Raw genomic sequence first — 24,734 nt, forward strand, 5'->3', positions numbered from 1 at the left:
CCCGCTGCCACACATATGTCGTGAATGGAAATCCCACTGGACCATGCCCACGAGGAGGCCATGCCTCTAGTGGAGTGAGCCCTAATGCCTAACGGGCATGGCAGGTCTTTTGATGCGTACACGGCAGCAATAGCGTCCACTATCCATCTAGACAGTGTCTGTTTCGAGGCGGCGAAACCTTTGGTGCACCCTCCGAACGAAACGAAAAGCTGCTCAGAGCGTCTGAAAGAGGCGGCGCGCGCAGTACACAATCTCAGTGCTCTGACTGGGCAAAGGAGATTGGCGTCGCGTTCGCTATCGGATGCTGGCAGCGCCGATAGGGAAATGATTTGTGCTCTGAAAAGAGTACCGATCACCTTGGGGACATAGCCGTGTCTAGGATTTAAACTCAAGACACACGCAGCGCTGACAGACAGCGCGTGAAGGTCTCCCACACGTTTAACTGATGACAGGACAGTCAGAAAAACGGTTTTGAGTGAAAGGTATTTCAAATCCACGGATTGAAGCGGTTCGAAAGGGGGGGCTTTCATAGCTTCGAGAACTACGGAAAGATCCCAGATAGGAACCGATGGGGGGGCGCGGGGGGTTCATCCTTCTAGCTCCCCTGAGGAAGCGGATGACCAGCTCATTTATTCCCAGTGACTGGCCATGCAGGGGTTCAGCGAACGCCGCGATGACCGCCATGTACACTTTGAGCGTGGATGGGGATCTGCCCTTATCCAGCAGCTCTTGTAAAAACACGAGCAGCGATGACACCCCACATGTCCGTGGGTCCAGGTCTCTGTCGGTGCACCATTTTGAAAACACAGACCATTTGGACGCATAGAGTCTTCTCGTGGAAGGGGCTCTAGCGTGTATGATAGTGTTTATTACTCCTTCTGGCAAAGCGACGGGTAGTCGTTGATCACCCACGCGTGCAGCGCCCAGCGCTCTGGGTGGGGATGCCAGATCGTGCCGCGAGCTTGAGAGAGGAGATCTGTTCTCACTGGAATGGGCCACGGGGCTGTCAGTGACAGCTGCGTAAGCTCCGGGAACCATGTCTTATTCTCCCAGCGTGGAGCTATGAGGAGCACCGAGTGACGCGTTTCCCTGATCCTCTGCATTACCTGTGGCAATAGCGAGACGGGAGGGAAGGCGTAAAGTGGGCGGTTGGGCCAGTCCTGGGCCAGCGCGTCCTCGCTTTTCGAGAAAAATACTGGGCAGTGAGAGTTCTCTTCTGACGCAAAGAGGTCTATCTCTGCTCTGCCGAATATGCTCCATAACTTCTGGACTGTTTGAGCGTGCAGGAACCATTCCCCTGGGGAAATATTGTCTCTGGACAGTCTGTCTGGGCCGTCGTTCAGGTGGCCTGGCACGTGCGTCGCCGTCAGCGAGCGCAGGTGGCACTGGGACCAACTCAGTATGCGTTTTGTCAGATGGAAGAGGTTCCTGGATCTGACACCGCCCTGACGGTTTAGATAGGATACCACAGATCTGTTGTCCGAACGGACCAGGACGTGGTGACCCTGAATGACCGGGAGGAAGCGCACGAGCGCGTACTGGGCCGCTATCATTTCCAAACAATTTATGTGAAGGAGCTTTTCCTGAACTGACCATAGGCCAAAAACCGGAGAGCCCTCGCAGACCGCGCCCCAACCCGTGTTGGACGCGTCTGTCGAGATGACTTTTCGGCGAGATACAGCTCCCATCGTCACTCCCCGCTGATACCATTCGGCCACTGCCCAGGGCTGCAGAGCTGAGATACAGGTCTGAGTCACTCTGATCGGCTGGCGGCCCGTGGCCCAAGCCCGGCGAGACGCCCGGGTGTTTAGCCAATGCTGAAGCGGGCGCATGCACAATAAACCCAGCTGAAGTACTGCTGCGGCTGAGGCCATGTAACCTAGCATTCTCTGAAATTTTTTCAGAGGCATGAGGCTGTTCATCTGAAAGGACGTGGCTAGTCGCTGAACACGGCGCGTGCGCTGTGTAGATAAGCGAGCCGTCATCGCCATGGAGTCTAGTTCTATTCCAAGGAAGGAAATTGCATGACTGGGCTGTAGTGAGCTCTTGGTCCAATTGACTGCAAGACCCAAACTGTTCAGATGACTGAGAAGAACTGTCCTGTGAGACAGAAGCTCCGTATGTGACTGTGCCAAAATCAGCCAATCGTCCAAATAGTTCAGAATTCCCAAGCCCTGACTCCGCAGGGGTGCGAGCGCCGCATCCATGCCCTTCGTGAAAGTACGGGGTTCTAAAGACAGGCCAAACGGAAGGAGGGTGTATTGATAAACCTGGCCGTCGAAGGCGAATCTCAAGAATGGCCTGTGACGGGGATTTATCTGAATCTGAAAGTATGCATCTTTCAGATCGAGAGAAATAAACCAGTCCCCCTGGCGCACATGCGCGAGGAGTTTCCTGATTGTAAGCATTTTGAACGGTCTTTTTGCAAGCACCTTGTTCAAAACCCTGAGATCTAATATTGGTCTGAGGCCGCCGTATTTCTTGGGGACAAGAAAATAACGGCTGTAAAACCCGACTTGCTCAGAGAAGGTGGCACTCTCTCTACGGCCCTTTTGCACAGAAGGTTTGCTATTTCTGAACGAAGCATGCAGGCTGCTTCCGTGTTTACAGTAGTTTCGAGCCGCGCTCTGAAGCGGGGAGGGCGGCGATCGAACTGTAGCAAATAGCCCTGTTTTATTGTGCTTAACACCCATTTGGATATCCCTGGGATAGCTTTCCATGCTTTGAAGCGTAACGCTAGAGGGTGAATGGCCAAGTCGCCCTGATTGCCGCACACAGCGAGCTGAACAGAATGTGTGAGCACGCTTACTGTGCTTATGCATGACTGCTCGCAGACAGCAGGGACAGGCTGTTCTGTGAGTGACTTCCCGATTGAGGTGAATGGGGAAAAAGTCACATCTGTGAAGTGATGCGCGAGCATAGTCACGGGCATGGGACTTACATACAGAGAGGTGTTTGCTGGCCGTGTGACAGAGCGGGCAGAAAAGGGGCGCGCACACGGATTCGTGGGCGCGTTTATTGACTCTAACACTCGAGCTGGCTTTGCCTGCTTTATGTGAGTGGGCTCTGAGAGGGACACGGGAAGTGTAATGCTTGTGTGTAGGGGTGAACACTGGATTGTGGGCACATTTTCTACACATAAGGCATGTTTGCTTTTCACAAGATTTCTTTGGGTCGCCGTGAAAACGGCATTTGAGTGCAGGCAAGCGGGCAGTATCACCGGCTTGTTGGCTGCTGAATCCACCACTGCAGTAGCCTGAGAGAAGGGGACTGACAGGGGGCGAAGCTTTGACGGTGGTCCGGCCGTGGCGGGACTGAGCCGTCGTTTCCTTAACAAAGCTAGGAGGACTTCGGTTGCTCAGGTTTCAACACAATCTTAGGCCGAGGCCCGCGGGGGGGGCGGCGGTCTGCGGCGGTCTGCGGCGGCTGTCTGAGCGCGTTCTAGTGTGGCCGCCCTGTCGACGCTGAGAAGTCTGGCTTTGCTGAGCTGGGCGCTGTGAAGAGGCTCGTGTAGGAGGCCGGTCATGTGGGCGGCCTGCAGAGGAGCTAGCGCGACGAGGCAGGAAGAGATTCATGGCTTGGGTGGCTTTCTGGACTTCCGAGAAATGGTCAACAATGCCACTCACCGCGGAACCGAAGAGACCGGACGGAGAGAGCGGCGCGTTGAGGAACGTGGAGCGTTCAGCTTCTCCCGTGTCGGCTAGCGTTAGCCATAGGTGTCTCTCGGTCACAGTCAGCGCGGCCATGCACATCCCTAGGGCTTGAGCTGCAGCTTTGGTGGCGCGAAGGGCGAGATCCGTCGCGCTCCTTAGATCTGAAACAGCCTCTGGGTGCCTGCCTTTCTCATCCCACTCTCGAAGAAGGTCTGCTTGGAGGATCTGTAAAACGGCCATGGAATGCAGAGCAGATGCGGCTTGGCCGGCGGCAGCATAGGCGCGGCCAACACAGGCGGAAGTAGTTCTGCAGGCCTTAGACAGGAGCACTGGCTTAGACCGCTATCTCGCGGAGGGCGGGCAAAGGTGTGCTGCTACCGAATCCTCGACCGGGGGGATGGAAGAGTAGCCCCTCTCGGTGGCGCCGTACACCGAAGCAAGAGAGGTGGAGACATGGGATCGGTTCCTGGCCGAGAGAGGCGTTCCACGATTTAGAGAGCTCGGCGTGGAGTTCCGGCAGGAAGGGGCGGCCGGGCCGCGGGCACTCGGCGCCGGCGGCTCTGAAGAAAGCAGCCGTCGAGTCTGTTGGGAGCCTGCTCAGAGGCGGTGACCACTCGAGCCCGAGGCGGTCGGCGGCCTGTGTGAGGAGGTGCGTTAGTTCTTCCTCGACTCGGCGCGGGTCCTGCTGGATTCCTGGGCGAGGAGGAGGCTTGGGAGCCTGACCACTCCTCGCTGTCCGAAGCCATGATGGAACAGCAGCCCTTATCCTCCGCCTCGTCATCCGAGATGGCAACAGTGCGGCCGCTCGGCAGCAACTGTGCATCCCGGGGGGGCGGGGAGGGTGAAAGCGAGGCTCGAGGGTGAGGCTCCGGCGAGGTAGTCGCTTCTAACACCGGTTCCGGCAGCCTTTGGCTTCGGTTTTGAGTGATTCGAGTCAAGCCCGCAGGGTCGACATCGGAAGCTCCTCGCAGAGGTCGCATCCGCCGTCAGCGAGGGCGAGCTCTGCATGTTCCAGTCCCAGGCAGAGAGCGCATATGAGGTGGCGGTCTCCGGCGCTGAGAGGGGCATGAGGCGCAGGTGGTGCGAGGCATCTTTAAAAGACGCTCGTTGCTCTTTTTGTGAAGTTACGCTGAGGAACTAGCTTGCTCTAAAAGGATACGTCGCCGGATGGCGTGGCTCGCAGGACGGCTGAAGGTGGCGAAGACGGCCGGCTTCTTCGAGTGCTGTCCAAGCTTGCTAGATGCCCCTCGAACGGCGACGCGGCTTCTGCAGTTCAGAGATCGCGAAGAGCTTCAGCTGAATAGATGAAAATCAGGGTTCCAGCCTCACGAACTTACGCTTATATGCACTCTAGCCACGCCCATTTTGGCGGGCTTTGATACAGTGATGGCGCGGCCTGTCATTGGACGCAAGTTCACTCAAGTTCGATCTATAGGCTGCAGCAGTTGCCGCAGAGCAACCTATGAGCTCGCTAGCTAGCCCGCTCAAGGTTTGCAGTTGCTGCACTGCGTTGACAATGGATACAAAATTAAGGATAATTTTTTGGCTTCAATATCTCAGAAAAGATGAATCTTTCCCGTAGCGTAAGCTAGCTTACGCAATACGAGAGAACCTCTCGTAAGAGAACCAACCTGTTTTCAATATTTTTTCGAATGAAGTACATATGTTTTTTTTAGTTCATTGTATAAAGAAGAAGAATGCCACTAAATTATTTAATTTATTAGAAAGCCTTGGCATACCCTAACTTTGATTTACAAACAGAAATGCAACCATTACAGAAAGACATTTATTGACAAACAGCTGCAAATATAATAGTTGTTAAAAAAGTGATATTGTTTCCTGGGATTTAAACGAAGGGGGGGCCTTGGTACCCCCTTAAAAAGATAGGTGTATGACGCCCCTGCATTCACATATCACATCGACACGCTTAAAGGTACTTCAGCAAGAATGTCCCATTCAGTAGTTCGGAGTGAAAACTTAATTTCTTAATTAATTAATTTCTTACTGATTATTTTTTTCATGAAACCAATGAACAAAAGGTTTATCACAGTTCATTTTTAGAATGACATCACTTCCTGTTACTCAAAAAATGGGGCCTCTCTCTTAGAAGAGAGAGGCCAATAGAACATAACCAGGGCTGGACCGACAATCTAGCATACCGGGCATTTTCCCGGTGGGCCGACGTACTTTGGGGCCGATCAGGTGTGGACTGCCCAGCGGGAGCACCGAGCAGGCTGGTGGGTTGGCCGCGAAAGTGGCCGAATGGGCAGCGATAAGCTAAAATGAGCCACCGCGTTATGCATAATGGACCACAAAACGGCACCGCGATATGCAGAAAAGTAATGGGAATGCTGAAACATTGAATCACTGATTTTGGGTGATGCAAGTCCCTTATTTTGAGCTGGTTTATCTAGACCAGTTCTCTTGCTTCTCTTGTGAGATCTGGCAACACTGCAAGTGGTATAGCAATCTTAGAACAGAGTTCTGTCACTTTAAAACTAACGTTATTAACCATTCTTTTATTTCATTCTAACCGGTTGCCTTTCTGAAAGGAGGCTGCAGGAGCCCTAAACTGGAACGAAAAAACACAGTTTCTGCTCAGAATGAACAAAATTGAAAAACATTTTGTTTAGTTCCTGGTAGCTGATTTTTATATAAATATAAATGGAATTTATATTGGGGTTGGGTGGGTAGGCAGTTTGATTCAAGTCATGATCTGATTCCAAAACGATTCTCAGTTCATCTTCTCACTGCAATTTTTCAGCACAAGTGTAGGAGTGCAAATGTTATCTGAATTTTAGTGCAGAGGGACTTTTGAAATACTTTCTCTTATCTTAGCTTACAGTAATATGCAAAGACAACAACTATAAGTAAGCTATTTGTAGGTTAATTTTCAAAAAAACTGTAAATGCTGTGTCTCTTTTGTTTTGAGCAACCCATCCAGCCTAACACAACAACACTGACTCAACCAATAGCGTGAGATGTGGGCGCGGCAATCTGTTTGTTTGATCAATGGCAGAGAGGAGTGATAGGGGTGGGGGGTTTATTCAGAGGGTTGTTTGAAAACAATGTTTATTTTTAAATTCCGTTTCGCAGTAATTACAGCTTTAACTTGTCATTGTTCATCAGGTGCAATTTTCATGCATTTTAATACATGGTTTCCTGCTATTGTGATTTGTGGAAATATCATTTTAACCTTTAATTATACAGTATAGTTCATGACACAAAATGCTGGTTGGTTTAATTAAACAGTTTGTCCTTGTGCAGAGGCTGATCTGAAGTCCCACCACATTAATGTGTTTATATATGTTTTTTCAATAACTATAATCATTAATGTATATTTCTGATTATAAATTAATATGGATTGATCCAGAATTGTTGGAGAAAAAATGTAAATGCATCTGTGAATCAATTTTTTTCCCCTCACCCCTAGTTTTCAGTGTGAGCCTGGTGTGTATTAATTTCCAGACACAGACAAGAATGAAAAGACAATTATTGCAAGCCACGTTTCACATGGTCTACATCATTACCCATGGTCATTATTCTCTTTGGTGTGACGCAGTTGAGATGCATTTTAAGCAATTCTCTCTTCACAGGTTCTTTGTCTCTGAGTGTGTTCCTGGTGTCGGTGGGTTTAACAGTGTGTGTCGTATGGCTGGTGGCACTATGTGGGGTCTGTGGATGGTGCCAACGCAAACTGGTGAGTGATGTGGACATTGATATACTTTAGAGTGTGAAACATGCTTCTGTAGTGTCTTTTTGAGTGTTTGGGGAGGGGTGGGGGAGGGGGGAATGGGGGGGGGGGGTCTTTATGTCTATTGATTCCATTTTTTAGTTCCGTTGATTGGCTGTTTGTCCGTTATGCGCTGATAACTATCTACCAACACCTCAAAGACAGAAAAAACGTGTTCTCTTCTAAAACCAAGTGAGCTGCCTACATTTTATTTTGCTATGTACTAGAGTAACATCGCATGCATCCTTGACTGTGATGGCAATCCGATAATCAATTTTTTTCATAAAATCCAAGATGGCTGACAAAACGAGAGAAATGTCAAGACTGTGAACTAGGTGTAAATACTGTAGCACCTGCCACACAGCACGGCAATTTGCACTCCAATAGTCTGATGGAAACACAGACAATGAAGACAAACTGCTCCCCTAGCATTGCTGCATTGGCTTGGGGTGTAATAATGATATGGATGTGCTTTTTGCTGCAGACGACCCGGGTTCGATTATGCCTTTTGTCCCACTTTTTTGTGGTTACTATGATATTACTACAAAATACCATGGTGACACTAGGTTAATGTTGTAAAACCACGATTATATATTTTTTGGGAAGGTTAGGGTTAAGTTGAGGTGAGGTGAAGGGTGATAAACACAATAAACAAGCTGCAGTGATGCCCCTATACTGCAAGTTAATATTTATTTAGGGGTGCAAATAGTATCTGCCACTATTTGCCACTGGGTGCAAAAGGCATCTAACACTATTTGCACTTAGTTCATAAAGATGATTTTTGTTACTATTTACACTTTGTGTAAATTGAATCTTTTGCTATTTTCACTTAGTGCAAAAAGCCAATGCCATAAATTTATGAAATCATTGTATGCACAATCTACTGTATTTAAATGCTTATTAGATCATTAGCTTAGCAACATGCTACAACATCAAACTCTTTTGGAATCATTTGTGAATTAAGTCTCCTGTGTGAGGCACTGTTTGTGTGCACAGTTACTGCCTAAGTAGAGCTTTCCAAATCGATTACTCAAGGAGTTCCATCTCAGATAGGAAGCTACCTTAGAAGGTAGCTGCCTATGTAACTAAGGAAGCTCACTAGGCTATGAAACGGAGCCATGGTGTCATCAAGTTTGAAATGAACTTGGGTGCTCAGTTGAAAAATAGGAAGAAATATTGGGAGATGCCTTGGGGTGTTATAATGTTTTTGTTTTTCATTTCAACAAATGTAGGTTTTGCCAGCTAAACTAAAAACATAATGGAACAATTTAAAATGGAACTGTATTGTAGCATGACATGGGCCTGTTTATGTTTATATCAGACCTAGACCTAATTACATTTTATTTTCTGTTTGGATAATTAGGTGTTTAGTCCATAGAATTCAGTTCAGTCTCAACATCTGCAAAAAAAGTCTTGCTTTTCAACTCATGTCAGCAATTCGGCAAAAAGCAGTCAAATGAGACTGAATCTTGAGAGAAGAAAGAATGCAAAGGAACACATGAATATTTGGACTAAAAGATTTATTATATATATATATATATATATATATATATATATATATATATATATATATATATATATATATATATATATATATATATATATACACACAGGAAAATGTGATTACAGACCAAGTCTTTTAATAACTAGAATCCACACACAGAATTAATTACCTATGCTCACTTTAATTTAATTACCCTCTTTCCAAAATAAATGGATCACCCATTATTCAAAATAATTAGCTTAAACACAGTTAATGTGTCACTTAGTGTTTATAAAGCACAAATAGAATCAGCTGATTCTGGGTTGGAGGAGGCACCGTGCCAGAACCATTCGTCATATGAATCCAAGCTTTACATTCATCAACGGGGAGGACTGATCGGTTTTGAAATGGTTAGCAAAGGCCAGACGGGGAAGTAAAGGGAGGAAATGAGAGAAGGAGTAAGTGGCAGACGGGCCAGACTGCAGGGTGGCTAAAAAGAGATATCAGGCTTTAATTACATTCAGTAATGTGTTCCCCACCACATGCACGCCCTGCAGGCATCTGCCGTCTTACTGTTATTACAATGAGGGATTAGAAACTCGCTTCTCCTTTACTTCACGCTCACTATTTTCCATGTTTTCCTGTGCGTTTTCTGTTTTACTTTTAATAAGTAGCATAGCCATAAACTTTCATGTGGGTGTGCCAAGAGAAATTATCGATTGCATAAAATGTAAAGTTTAAAATTATTTATTTGTTTACATTTTATTTGTACAATTTCAACGTTAAGCTAATTGTTTCTAGGGGCATATTTAGGACATTTAGGTACTAAAAAATATTAAAAGATCAATCAACAATATCTGTGTTTGAGTATATTCCGACATTTGTATTTGATGTGTAACATATGGGATGTTAGGAGGCAATGTGGTTGAGAACAGATGTTTGTCATTATATGGAGATTTGGGTAATGTTTGAAATTTTAAAAACAGAAGGGACATTTTAACGATAAAATGTACCAATTTTGGAATTTTCTTTTTTCATTTTACCAGCACAATTTGCTGACGTGTCATTGAACGGATGAAAATGGCAGATACAAATTACAGACTGTCAATGACTCTGCTATGGATTACTGTCAATAAAATGACTTTTTATCTCTATCTGATTGTGGCAGGCCTTCTCTCCTTAAAGTGGGGAGAGATAACGCTGCTGCGATTGCGCGGTAAAAGAGAAAAAGCATAATAGAAATTGTAAATATATTTATTTTTCAGAGCTATCTACACCTGTGACTGTTTCTGATCATATATGATCGTACATGATCATACATACATATACAAGTTCTGACATACAAAATTCAGAGCAATAAATTCATGCATATGACATTTGGAAATAGCATCATTTTAATTTAGTAGAGGCTGCAGTTTAAAAGTCTTACATAAACATATTTTATCATCTATAATAATTTATTTCAGAGTAGCTTATCCATGCTATCGCGAGCTGCTTTTGATGCAACTAATAGCAGTTATAATTAATACAATTCATAATCTATAGATACATATGATATTTATAATTAACAAATGTAAAAAAAAAAATTAACATCCAGAGTTATTTAATTCAGCATCTTCAGTAAGGCCGTAACCATGTCTTGAACATGGGGGAACCAAACCATTTTCATGGGGGGTTGTGATGGGTGTTGATGTCACAAATATAATGGTCCTCTTTGGTTCTTTAATATTGTAAAGGCACTGAATGCAATAATTTTCTGAATAAAGGCTTGAAATGCGATAAAGTCCCAAAATTGTATAATTTTTGGTTTTAAAAGATACATGTATTTTTAAAGTTCACAGAGTACAAGACAAACACTGTGTCTGCATTGCAAGCAATTTGCCTGTTTCAATCATCTATTCTTTCTTTTTTGTGCTGTCACAAAGAAAAGATGATTATAATTTGAATTTATTTTCATCATTGACGTATCTGTAAAATGACATGACTGTGTCAGTCAGCTAGCAAAAAAGAAAACACCCAAAATTATTTTCTGCCATCAAGTTGCCCCTCATTGTTTTTTCCTCCCAGGAGAATCTTAACACAATATTTTCTTCAAGAATCCTAATGCTGCTCTTTTACATACAAAACAGTTCATATTGACCACTGCTGTCAAGGTCCAAAAAGAGAAAAAATAATGATAAAAATACCATAAAAGTAGTCCATACAACACATAGCTGTTGTATGGCCTCAGAAAGCTTGAACTACTGTAATGATGTCTTTATACTGAACCTTTAATAGTGCTTTATATTATTGGTCCTTTTTGAAGCTTGATAGCTGCTGCTCACTATAAACTGTTCTATGGAATAGAGCTGCTTAAAATATCTAGTTTTATGTTCCAAGAAACACCTAGCATATGGGATTTGAACAACATAAGGGTGAGCATTTTTAGGTGAACTACTCCTTTAACTGGTGGTCCATTTTATGAGCACAAACCTGACAAGACATACTCAAAATAAAATGGTCTGTTTTAAAAGTAGACCCTTAGGAGATGCTGTACAAAATTCAGAATTAATTACATAAAGACATAAAGAATTTATTTAGAATTTCTTAAAATGGATTTTAAATTATTACCTAATAATTAGGGCTGTCGATTTAACACGTTAATTCAGTGCAATTCATTTTATTTATTATTTATTATTAATCGCAATGCCCCCGGATTGTAATAAGGAAGATTCCTGAGAAACGCAAGCTTGTAGTACCACCTGTTTACTCCAGAGGGCAGTAATTGAAATTTCAGCTGTATGCTCAACACACAGTTTATACAGTGATGAAAACAACATTCAGCAGCAGCACAACATAAACATGCGTTACGTTCTTGCGTTCAAAACACTTGATGGAATGCAAATTCAAACTAAGGGATCTCCTGATGTGTTCTAAGTATTAAACTATATTTAACTTGACACAGTGACCTAAAAATGTTATGTTTATGACGCAACGCACCCGAGACGCTACACAAGCATGTCTGACGCTTGTTGACATTAACAGGTCCTTAAACAAGCCCTCATAATAAATCTCCAACTGATTGATAAATTCACTTGTGATATGGATTGCTGTGAACTGTATGTCAATGATTGACTTATGATCAATAATATGGTAGTAAACAATACATTGTATTATAAAGTCTTATCAATGATTCTGCCACAAGAATGTAACGCACTTTAATTATCTGAATATATATATATATATATATATATATATATATATATATATATATATATATATATATATATAATTTTTAATATTTAAAGATAACTATGTATAATTATTTCATCATTATATATTGTATTATTGTTATATGAAGGGCTTTCTCAGCAAATATTTGTATGTGCGATTAATTAATCGGGACATCATGTAATTAATTCAATTAACAATTTTAATCGATTAACAGCCCTACTAATAATATTTGCCACTATATTACACTGTCCTTGCCAAAAACCTAAAAGCACAATAGAATTCACAAGTCACAGGTGTTACCATGTTCTAGTTCCGATCTGGGTGATAATACTCTACTTTGTGTATTATAGATCATTTATTTAGACAATGTCAAGACAATTTTCTAAAAAGCTACTTCAAATGCCTGCCAGATTTCCAAATGTGTTCAATTCCTTTACAATATACACACATTTTCTCGTTGTCTTGAACCTGATTCGCTGAAAACTGCTCCATTAATGATTTCACATTCACAGTTATGAATGACATACTGTAAATGGATTAATGGAAAGGTGGAGGCAAGAACAGGCTTGACGATATAAATAATAGTTTAATGAAGAACTAAAGGCTTGATTAGCCTGATTAGGGGCCGGGTGAGTAGCATCACGACCCGGCGCCCGGCCCCGCCCTTCGCCCTGTCACATTCCTCCCTCGTTCTCTCAAGCCGGGAAGCCCCTGGCATGACGTACACCCCCATCCCCTCTCTCTTTCCCGGGGGAGGGGCGTGCCTTCTGCCCCATCTGCTGGCAGGTCATCCCCGTCTACATGGATGAGGGAGGGGACAAGGGGAGGGAAACAAAAAAATATGTGGCACCTACATGTAGTTACGGCGATCGTGCCAAATAAACAAAAACATTTTAAAAAGAGAGGGAAAGGCCAACATGGAGTGACAGTGGGAGAGAGAGAGAGAGAGAGAGAAAAAAAAAACACTTACTCGCCGGTTCTCCGATATACCGTAGCTTGGTCCTCGGCCAGTCCTCCACCCTCTAATGGATGACAGCCATGCCTCCCCGGACGGATTGGAGGCAGACCCTTGGCGGACGGAACGCTTCTGCATTTTTGGTGGATGGTAGGGGTCTCCCCCCTCTGGCAGCGGTAACCGCTCCAGGTGGTTGATTGGTAGCCCCTCCTCCCCTCGCAGAAATGGCCGGGCTCCTCCATCCTCAGGTGGATGGCCGCAGCTGCTCTGTCGGTGTGGATGGTAGTGGCGAGGGCTCTACTAAGGCGCATCCCTCCTCCTTCCCAGATTTCGGCACCAGTGTAAAGGGATTAATGGAAAGGAGGAGGTGAGAACTAGCTTGACAATATAAATAATAGTTTATTGAAGAACTAAACAAAAAGACAAACACACACACACACAAAGGTGTCGGACAGCTGCCAGTAAATCTTTCTCTCTGTCCCACTGCAGTCTCCAGTCGCATTTATAGGACTTTATAAGCCTGATTAGGCCCCGGCCCTGCCCTCCGCCCTGTCACACATACATATTGTACATAATATATTTTACATTTAAAATGGTGAATTTTGCCAAATGGTGAATAGTTTGCACCCTTGGAAATTAATGGCAGTCAGTACAACATTTCAATCATAAAACAGTGGTCAAATATTGCATGTTTTGTTAGATCCTTACATCTCACATGGCACAAACACTCTTTACCTGAACTGCTTGCTGATGCAGAGCACTGGGATAATCCACGAGGTTCCCATTTAGTATCTTAAACTTGAGTCCCATCTTCATCGATTTGATTGGCTATTTTATATGACATTGATGAGCGTTGTTGGACTACTGAGCTCAGTCAAAATTTTACTTTATTAAACCATTATGTTATTCCTGCAACAACTTAATGACAATTACACAGCGGTGCATAATCGACTGCAGCAGAACAGCATCAAGGATATCAATCCATTCACATTTGTTTCAAATATTTTATTAGATGGGGAAAATAGAGGAGACCAGGAACATGTTAAGAGGGGGGCCCATTAAGATTATCAACTGATGGGTGGCGTCCTTAAAATGGGTCACAGGTCTGTTGACCTGTGGACAGCAAGGAAAAACAATACTAAAATAATAAAATTAGGGCTGTCATTTTAAATAACACATTTCATCTAATTAATTACATAATATGTCAATGAATTAATTGAATTAATAACAGTTGATCGCATATAAAATATTATAACATAAAAGATACCAAATAAAGATATTTTAATATATAACAATCAAAATAATTACAAATATATCATAAATATAATAATTCGTGTTATTCAGAGAGTAGATCACGAAAAATTGCTTCAGAAGTCAATATATTATTTTAATTATTTCCATATTTCCATTTCCAAGTGTATAAGCCTGAACATTTAGTCATTTCTTATAATGTTGCTGTGATTAATTGCATTACTTTTTACTATATAATTGGTAATAGTTAGGATAGCCAAATAAATAGGCTTCTGCACTTGAAAAGGGAGGAGAAAAGGGTGGACACATATATTAAATGTTGTGTGCCACTCAAACTCTATTTTCATAGTAACAAAAGAGAGACTCGAGTCTGCTCCAAAAATGCAAAAATAACCTTTTCAAATCATAAAGTTGTAAGTTCCAAGGCAATCTCCAGTTCTTAATTAAAACCACCTTTATTATTAGTAATTATTGGCTGTTTCATATTAGAAACAATTTAAAAACTGTTAACAGTACAAAAGAGAATGTGCCTTCAGAGGGCAGTTGTGCCGATACTCATGGGCTTGCCAAACACATTTCTCTTTTTTTACTGACCACAAGAGCAAAAGTAAAAAAGTGAAGCAAACAACACTTTCCATTTTTTGCACTTTAGCTACCCAGATACAGTGATAAAAAGCTGCCACTAGGATTTACAGTGGTAGTCCATTTGTTGACGCACATGTACCACAGTTCAACAATACTACAATGTGATAAGAGACTTGCAGGAGTAGGAGAAGGGGAATCTTACTCAAAACTCAAAGCTGTTTATTGATGCAAAAATATGTGATCAATAGCAGTTAACTTCCAGATTGTGTGAATCTCACAAAAAAAAAAAAAAATCAACAAAAGCTAAAAAAAACATGTCCAGGTCCCATTTCACCTCTAAAATCAAAAATAAAACAAAATCATAAAATAAAATCTGTTTTCAAGACCATATATATATTTTTAGAACTGTGACATTATTTTCATGACAATTAAGCAAATGTTTATTGAAATGTTATTTAAACAGTCAAAATGTAAGGCCTGAAAATTGTCCAAGTCCTGAAGCTGTCCAAGGCTATGTTGCCCATTCAATTAAAGCAGTTACGGTCAGTCTTTTTTTGATCAACAACAGATCCTTGAAAAATAAATAAGTCAGAATATGTTATGCAATGCTGCACAGTGAGAGGCTCTCATACCTCATACTGCTAAGCCGCAGGGCTCACTAATGATTCATATGTTTTTGCCCACAGCACCCCACGCTCTGCTCCCTACCAACAGACTGCATACATTCTTATTCTCCTCCCAAACAGATTTGACAGTGCTCTGTGATTTTAGGTCAAGACCACAGAGTTTCTTTTTGTCTGATCCTATTCTGACTCTCTGAACAGGGTGTGGAGTAGCTGATGCATTGTATGAAAGAACTTCATACTGAGATGTACAATTAGCATGTTTGTTTTTAGGATCAATGCATTCTAAATTGAATTTTTGTATCTACTGCATCTATACAGTACATCCTTCCTTCCTTCCTTCTCCCTTCCTTCCATTTCCTTCCTTCCTTTATCCATCCATCCATCCATCCATTCATTGGCACAGGCTGCAGTTGGTAGTCATCAATTAGTGACACATAGCAGTGGGAGTAGGACAACAGGCTGGATTAAAAGTGGATATGACAGGCTCTGGATTTCCCGAGGTTGAGATAGGGAAAAAGAGAGAATAATATTAGCGTAGATGCCATTCGATTTTAAAAGGGAGTATATAGAATATTTAAAGGGTTTCTGGTTTCCGAAAAACCTGAGTAATGCAGCAATGCAGGATAAATTAGGTGTATGCCTGGCTGAAGAGTGGAGTCTTTAGACTAGACTAAAACTGACAGAGTGTGTCTGAGTCCAAAACTATGCTTGGAAGGCTATTCCATAGTTTAGGAGCCAAATCAGAAAATGATTTCCCTCCTTTTGTGGATTTTGAAATTCTAGGTTCTATCAATAGGCCGTAATTATGCAATCGTAGTGAACATGATGGATTATATCTTGATAGAAGGTAGGATTGTGCAGTTTACCAGTACTAAAGAAGTATCACGATACCAAACAAATTACAACGGAACAATATCATATTGTTGCTAATTTCAGTACCATATTACAGTATGCTGTTATTAGCGAAATTATATGAGATGTGACAAATTTTAGATGAAATCAATGAAATAAAAATAAAAAAATATCTGGATATGGCCAAGTGTGATCGTTAAACAGCAGAAGGATGTAATTTAATTAAATAATATACAGTCATGTGCACTGCACACTACAGAATGAACAAGAGGTGCCGCTCTGTCATACGATTCCCACACACACACAGGCGCACACACTTACACAAACTCAGCACACACTACTGGTGTTTAATTTTCATGCAGTTTGTTTAGAGTATAAACGACTGTTAACGCTAACACTTAACACTTAAATGAACTCCTCAGTGCAGCTCGGAGATTTCAGCTCGAGAGTCGAGGTGGGAGTATCCCAGCATTAATGGGAATCTTGATATAACTAACCTGTAAAAACAGTAAGAACTCAAAGGTCTGTCAAAATAAAAGTCCCGCTAACATGAAATCTCTATTCAAATTGATGTTTGAAATTGAAGACAGAAATATATTACTACTGTATGAAAATGTAATATTCAAAAAGTAGCAATAATACACATAATAACAATGATGTAGTATTAAATGGTTGTATTATTATTATTATTTGTCACGATCCCTTGTTGTCTGCCCCATGTGTCACTAGTCATTGTCACAAAATACAATTCCCATAATTCCCTACCCTCATCACTGCCAGCACTTTGTCATTGTCCTCACCTGTTTGTCGTTTAGTCTTCATTACCCCTGTGTATTTAAACCCTGTTTGTTCCCCAGTCATTGTCGATCATTGAATGTGGATGTAGATGATCTTTTGTCTATGTTACCTTTGCTCACCGTGGATGTTTCCCCAGCCTGTGTACCCTTTGGATGGTTTCCTGTTTTGGTTTTGTTTTCCCATCGTGGACGTTTAATTTGTTCCTGTCTTGTTTTGTCTTCACCTTTTTCAATAAAAACCTTGTCTGCCTCCTCCTGCCTTCATAACAATTATTATTATGTGTAAGCGTTATCACAAATGCAAGCAGCCTTGTGCCACAGGTAGATTTTTATTCAATAATGTTTTCATTAATACTGTGAAGCTCTGTTGTGCAACATTTTATTTTACCCAAAAATACAATTTTTTGTAAATAAAAATACAAAAAATAGTATTTTTATTTGATTAAATCTGTATAAATTTGATTAAACACCATTTGATCATAACATTTAATTAAAACATTTAACATGGAATACAGAAAAAACATTATTTGTATCTTTAAGACTTTATGCAGTTATTTTAATCAAGCCAGTTTGTGTAATTCCATAAAAAATCTGAGGCTTTTTATTTGTTGATTATAGTAGCGATTTAGTATCGATACCGAGGTACCACGGCTGATATCGTACCGAAGCCACATGATAAGATGCGTGGATTGACGGTCTGATTGAGGCAACTGAGACTTGTCCTCTGCCACCACAAGGACCCACTAAGTAGTGGCATTCCAAATTGGGATAAAAGGGGATAATAAAAAAGAAAAAAAGAAACTTAACATGTAACAATGTATCTACGATAAAATGGGGCTAATTTGATTGTGTTTCTTGATTCTAGTTAGCACTCTAGCTGCTGCATTTTGAACCAACTGAAGCTTATTTATTGAACCTGCTGGACATCCTCCCATTAAAGTATTTCAATAATCTAGTCTTGAGGTCATGAAAACATGAAATAGCTTTTCGGCACCAGAAATAGAGAGCATGTGTCGTAACTTAGCAATATTTCTGAAGTGGAAGAATGCTGTTCTACAAACATTGGAAATGTGATTTTCAAAGGACAGATTGCTAATACAATATAATATATACCCACATTTTTAACTGTAAAAAATTATGTAGCTGTAGTACATCCATATAGATTCTAATTATATTCTAGCTTATGTTTATATGTTTTTGGTCCAATAAGTAGTACTTCTTTTTTGTCAGAATTGAGCAGAAGGATGCTTCTAGCCATCAAGTTTTTGATATCATATACACTCTGCAAACTTGGAAAATTGTGACATTTCATCAGGTCTCGAGGAATTATAAAGCTGTGTTTCTTTGGCATAACAGTGAAATTCCATGGTTCCTGATAATGTCTCCCAGGGGAAGCAATTAAAGGAGAAAAGCAGGGGACCTATGTCTGATCCTTGTGAAAACTCCTCGTTTACACAAACAACGTGGTTGTGGTCAAATAAATAGGACCTAAACCATGCTAATGCCTTTCCATAAATGCCAACATTATTCTCAAGCCTATCCAAGAGAATATTCGTAATATGTGGTGACGAAGGCAGCACTAAGATCTAAAAGCACAAAAAAGATGAATGCAGCCGTGGCCACATGATTAGGGCACGTCATTTGTAACTCTTATATGTGCAGTCTCTGTACTATGATGGGGCCTAAATCCTGACTGGAATTCTTCACAGATATTTATGTTCTCCACTTATGTTCTATATAAAAAGAACATAAGTTGGAGGACACTAACATTTCTAGAATTTTAGACATAAATGGGAGATTTGGTATCTGATTTTATATAATTAGCCAACTTTCCAGGATCAAGCTGTAGTTTTGATGAAAAGCAGTTTAATAACTGGAAACGTCTCTTTCAGTATCAGAGTAGGTATTGGATTTAGAATACAAGTTGTTGGTTTTAATTCTTTTTACAAGTTTTGCAGTGTTGTATAAAGTATCCATTTGTCATACTTAAGTAAAAGTAAAGACACCTTCATGGAAATTGACTCAAGTAAAAGTTTTAATGTAACTGATTTTAAATGTACTAAGTATCAAAAGTAAAAGTGAATCGCATAAATTACCAAAAAGCTAAATAAACGTATGGCAATTAACATGATTAGTGGTGCCATGCAGGAGATTGTACTAGGAGTTAATTCAAGAACTGCTCTGACCAATCAGTCAGCAAGCAAATGCACTCATCTGGTGCAAAATAACAAACGAATTAAAGGGATAGTTCACCCCAAAATTTTTATTCTCTTATCATGTACTCACCCTCTGTAATGTTTTCACTAGAGGTCACCATATTGTCAATCCATTGACTTGTGTTTGATTATGGGTTTTGTAGTTATTTTCTTTGTCTTTGTTCATTAGCATCAGGTGTCCATTGTTTGCTTATTAGTCTCTGTGTATTTAATCCCTGTGTTGTCCCCTGTTCATTGTCAGTTCTTATCCTTTATGTTTGTAATGTTTCTTTTCTTGATTTCTAATGTTTCCTGTGTTTGAAGATTTCCTGATTTTGCTTTCTGTACCTTCATTAAAACCTGCATTTTAATATTAAACTTTCGCCTAGCCTCGTCACACATTACAGAAGACTTGTCCAAAATATGGATCTAGCAGCTCAATTTGACAAGCTATGTGGGAAAGGACATTCTTTTTGGGACTATTCATTGGGCTTTTATGTCTTGGCAAGCAACTTGAACTGGAGTGACTCTCATCTTGTTAAATTTTCTGGATTGGCCTGAATTTTTATGGCAAAACAGATTTGCCAGAGATGGGAGAGCTCACATGGAGGGAGTACATCAAAATCACTCTGGAGAGTCTATACCCTTCATGTGAGCATAACATCATTCTCTTGCCAGAGGTAGTCTCAAATTCTGTGGCCCCGGTGGTTCCCCTGCCACATTCAGCGAGCCAATTCCTGAAGCCTTTTCCATCCCAGAGCCAGCACCTGAAGCCTCGTCTGTCCCTGAGCCAGCACCTGAAGCCTCGTCTGTCCCTGAGCCAGCACCTGAAGCCTCGTCTGTTCCAGAGCCAGCACCTGAAGCCTCGTCTGTTCCAGCGCCTCAAGCCTCACCCGTCCCAGAGCCAGCGCCTGAAGCCTTGTCTTCCCCAGTGCCAACGTCCTCGGCCATGGAGACCTTTCACACAGTTGTGCTCCCGGCCGTCCGGAAAAGGATTAGGAGAAGGGCTCCTGCTTCCCAGTCGCTGTCAGCACTCTCGGCCATGGAAGCCATTCTCTTGTCGCTGCCACTGCTCATGGCCACAGAGGCCATTCCCCAGTCGCTGCCAGTGCTCCTGGCCATGGAGGCCATTCCCAGTGACTGCCAGTGCTCACGGCCATGGAGGCTATTCCCCAGTCGCTGCCAGCACTCCTGGCCACAGAAGCCATTCCCCAGTCACTGCCAGTGCTCTTGGCCACAGAGGCCATGTCGATGATCATGTCCAGCCCCCAGTGACCTTCAACGAGCCTGTTCAGTCCCCTTTGACGATCGACTATACTTTCCAGTCCATTGTAGCCTTGCTTCCGTTCTGTTACTCATCTCAGTAACCAGCATCTATCAGACATTAGCAACCAGTCTGTTGCTCAGCCCTCTGAGTTCCCAGCTGCCTTGCTGTCTGAGTCCCCTAGTGCCTTGCTCTCCTCAGTTACTCTGAACTCTTTGAGTCCCCAGTTACTCTGAAAACATTGATTCACCTATTCTTTCATTCCAAACATCCATCCATCCATCCATTATCTATCTAACCTTCCGTTCATCTGTCCTTCCTTCCTTCTTGCTTTTTTTATCCATCCATACTATAATTTTTAAGTCGGTATTTCTATCCCTGCCTTCTTTTCTCAAACATTTTCTTGTTATGCATTCGAGGGGAATAGTTTTCAGTTTGAAATTGTGGAAAAAAATGCAGATGAAGTGATGGAGAAATTTAGATTAGTGAGCTGGGGACAGAGAGCTAAGTGGGCTCTTGTCATGTGACAGAGAATGCGAGGACTGAGCTGGATCTGTTTTGAGACCACCACCAAGGGACTACCTGTGAAAAATCTCCCTCTCTCTCTCTCTTTTCTTTACAATATCACTTTCAGTTGATGATGTCATAATTTTCCTCGCTCCTCCGCCTTTCTTTTGTCATTGTAATTCTGTTTTAAAATCCACCAAAAATCCAACACTTTGTTCCATGTTTACGGAAGATTTTTATGATAGTCTTTAATCATAGATAAGACACTCTTGATAGCATATTTTATGCCTGGAAGAAATCTACACTGCATGTCTACTATCTACTTTGAAAGCTCTGCTTATGTGTGAGGAAGGGTGTAAGAATCATTATCAGTTTGTGCTTAGCATCATTGTGCATTTTTTTTTTTTTTTTTCCTTTTTGGATTATTGCATTTAGTATTAAACTACTTTTTGACTGATGTCCCGAATTACTCTTACCTTTTCTCTAACCACTTTGATCCAATTTAGTATGTAATGGAACATTTTCACAATTAGGGATCCTTTTGTGATCCTTTGAATTAATCACTCATTCAACTTTTAGATTGTGTTTTTGATCAGTATAAAATTATAATTAAAAAGCATCTTAGGCTCTCAGTGCTTAAGGAAAACTGGCAAAAAATGTCACAAGTTAGTTTTGCACCAAACAATTTACATTTTCTTCCATGAGTATGTCAGAAAGTGACTGACACTGAAAGTGTCAAGACGTCAACTAAGATGCATATCATACAGTCTGATGTAAAAAGCTGTAGATGTGGCAAACTGTGGGCTTCACCCAACATCTCATGTCCATCATATGTACAATCTGAGCAGCAACAATTGTAAAGGAGTACAAAAAGCAAAACAAAAAAAAGTTTACTGCTGGTTTTAACTGACTGATCTTACACAAACTCTCTTTCTTTTTAAGTCTAGCTGTACTCTAGTTGTGTAACAACCCAGCTGGATACTAAATTGACCCTGTCTTAATGAGCAGGGAAATATGCATTAGAACGGTTTTGCTACATTAATTTTAACTCATGGTAAATTTACCTTACACTGGAGGAACTACTTCCAAATATATTTTCAGTACTGTGTTAACTTTTTATCAATTCCAAAGCCAAAGATCTATCAAAAGGAAGTACCACTGCCCATACTGGAAAGAAAAATATCAAATTAGATATTTTTTTCCTCTTCTTTGTAATTTGCTCAAATATAGTAATAAAGGGGGTTCAATATCTTAAGTGTTTGTACTAAACAGCAATGAGATTAAATGGAGAGAAATGTAGGTCTTATGTCTCCTAGAAAAAGTATTCTACAGTAATCTTAAACATTGTCTCATTTGTGTTTTTTATTTTTTTATTTCTCTTAATCCTTAAATGCAAACCTCAGATCTTTAGATACCCAAGACCTCATTCCACCCCCTGTACATTATAAAATGTTTTGAGTTATTTTACATTTACATTTATGCATTTGGCAGACGCTTTTATCCAAAGCGACTTAGTGCACTTATTACAGGTACAATCCCCCTGGAGCAACCTGGAGTTAAGTGCCTTGCTCAAGGACACAATGGTGGTGGCTGTGGGGATCGAACCAGCGACCTTCTGATTAACAGTTATGTGCTTTAGCCCACTATGCCACCACCACAGGTTTTGCCTACACAGAGTTATGCATCCGGAAAGTATTCACAGCGCTTCACTTTTTCCACATTTTGTTATGTTACAGCCTTATTCCAAAATGGATTTGAAATCTTTGCAAATTTATAAAAAATAAATAAATAAACAAAATAAAATAAAATAAATCACATTTACATAAGTATTCACAGCCTTTGCTCAAAACTTGGTTGAAGCATCTTTGGCACAGATTATAGCCTCAAGTCTTTTTGTCTCTGATGCTACAAGCTTGGCACACCTATTTTTGGGCAGTTTCTCCCATTCTTCTTTGCAGGACCTCTCAAGCTCCATATTCAGATCTCTCCAGAGATGTTCAATCGGGTTCAAGTCTGGGCTCTGGCTTGGCCACTCAAGGACATTCACAGAGTTGTCCCGTAGCCACTCCTTTGTTATCTTGGCTGTTTGCTAAGATCGTTGTCCTGTTGGAAGATGAAACTTCACCCCAGTCTGAGGTCCAGAGCGCTCTGGAGCAGGTTTTTATCAAGAATGTCTCTGTACATTGTGGCATTCATCTTTCCCTCGATCCTGACTAGTTTCCCAGTTCCTGCCACTGAAAAACATCCCCACAGCATGATGCTGCCACCACCATGCTTCACTGTAGGGATGGTATTGGCCAGGTGATGAGTGGTGCCTGGTTTCCTCCAGACATGATGCTTGACATTCAGGCCAAAGAGTTAAATCTTTTGTTTCTCATGGTCTGAGAGTCCTTCAGGTGCCTTTTGGCAAACACCAGGCAGGCTGTCATGTGCCTTTTACTGAGTGGCTTCCGTCTGGCCACTCTACCATACAGGCCTGATTGGTGGAGTGCTGCAGAGATGGTTGTTCTTCTGGAAGGTTCTCCTCTCTCCACAGAGAAATGCTGGAAGCTCTGTCAGAGTGACCATCGGGTTCTTGGTCACCTCTCTGACTAAGGCCCTTCTCCCCCGATCGCTCAGTTTTGCCGGGCGGCCAGCTCAAGAGGAGTCCTGGTGGTTCCAAACTTCCATTTATGGATGATGGAGGCCACTGTGCTCATTGGGACCTTCAATGCTGCATAAATCTTTCTGTACCCTTCCCCAGATCTGTGCCTCGATACAATCCTGTCTTGGAGGTCTACAGACAATTCCTTGGACTTCATGGCTCGGTTTGTGCTCTGGCATGCACTGTTAACTGTGGGACCTTATATAGACAGGTGTGTGCCTTTCCAAATCATGTCCAATCAATGTGTCAGAATTTACCACAGATGGACTCCAATCAAGTTGTAGAAACATCTCAAGGATGATCAGTGGAAACAGGATGCAGCTGAGCTCAAGTTTGAGTGTCATGGCAAACGCTGTGAATACTTATGTACATGTGATTTTTTTTTTTTTAATACATTTGCAAAGAAACTCCTTTCACATTGACATTATGGGGTATTGTTTGATGAATTTTGAGGAAAATAATGAATTTAATACATTTTTTAATAAGGCTGTAACATAACAAAATGTGGAAAATTTTAAGCGCTGTGAATACTTTCCAGATGCACTGTAATATTAAAATACAAATATTTAAAAATATCAAAAAATCCTTAAAAAAATGATGCATTCACCTGAGAAGCAGCATAGAAGATATTTATACTTTTTTTTTTTGAGAATAGATCTTGAATACAAGTATATTTTTGTCTTTACTGCACACGCAGAAGTATAACCAAGTAAAAAATACACTTGTATACAAAATGCACTTATATTTCATATACAGTCTCTTAAAGCAAGTCTAAATATCTTGTATGTTGCTTCTCAAGTCAATTTTTAGACTGGCACCAACATTATTTTAAATGGAAAACAAAAAAACTTGATAACAATAGTTTTTTTTATTGCAGTGAATTTCTTTACAGAATTAAACATAATAAAAATGTATTTTTTCCCTTTAATTCAGTGAATGTCATTTAGAGGTATTTTTAAAAGATGATTTTGTCCAC

At 41.4% G+C, this 24,734-nt stretch overlaps 1 protein-coding gene across 1 annotated transcript in view; it reads left to right on the top strand.

Moving 5' to 3' along the window:
• The window catches only part of LOC127647336 (synaptotagmin-7-like), a 223,042-nt gene that overhangs the window by 64,496 nt on the left and 133,812 nt on the right, over positions 1 to 24,734 (top strand). The window contains exon 2 of the mRNA XM_052131520.1: positions 7,250 to 7,353. Coding sequence (XP_051987480.1) covers positions 7,250 to 7,353 — 104 coding nt within the window. The remainder of the gene's footprint in view (positions 1 to 7,249; positions 7,354 to 24,734) is intronic.

This window comes from Xyrauchen texanus, chromosome 1 (genome assembly GCF_025860055.1).
Source record: "Xyrauchen texanus isolate HMW12.3.18 chromosome 1, RBS_HiC_50CHRs, whole genome shotgun sequence".
Taxonomy (NCBI): Eukaryota; Metazoa; Chordata; class Actinopteri; order Cypriniformes; family Catostomidae; genus Xyrauchen; species Xyrauchen texanus.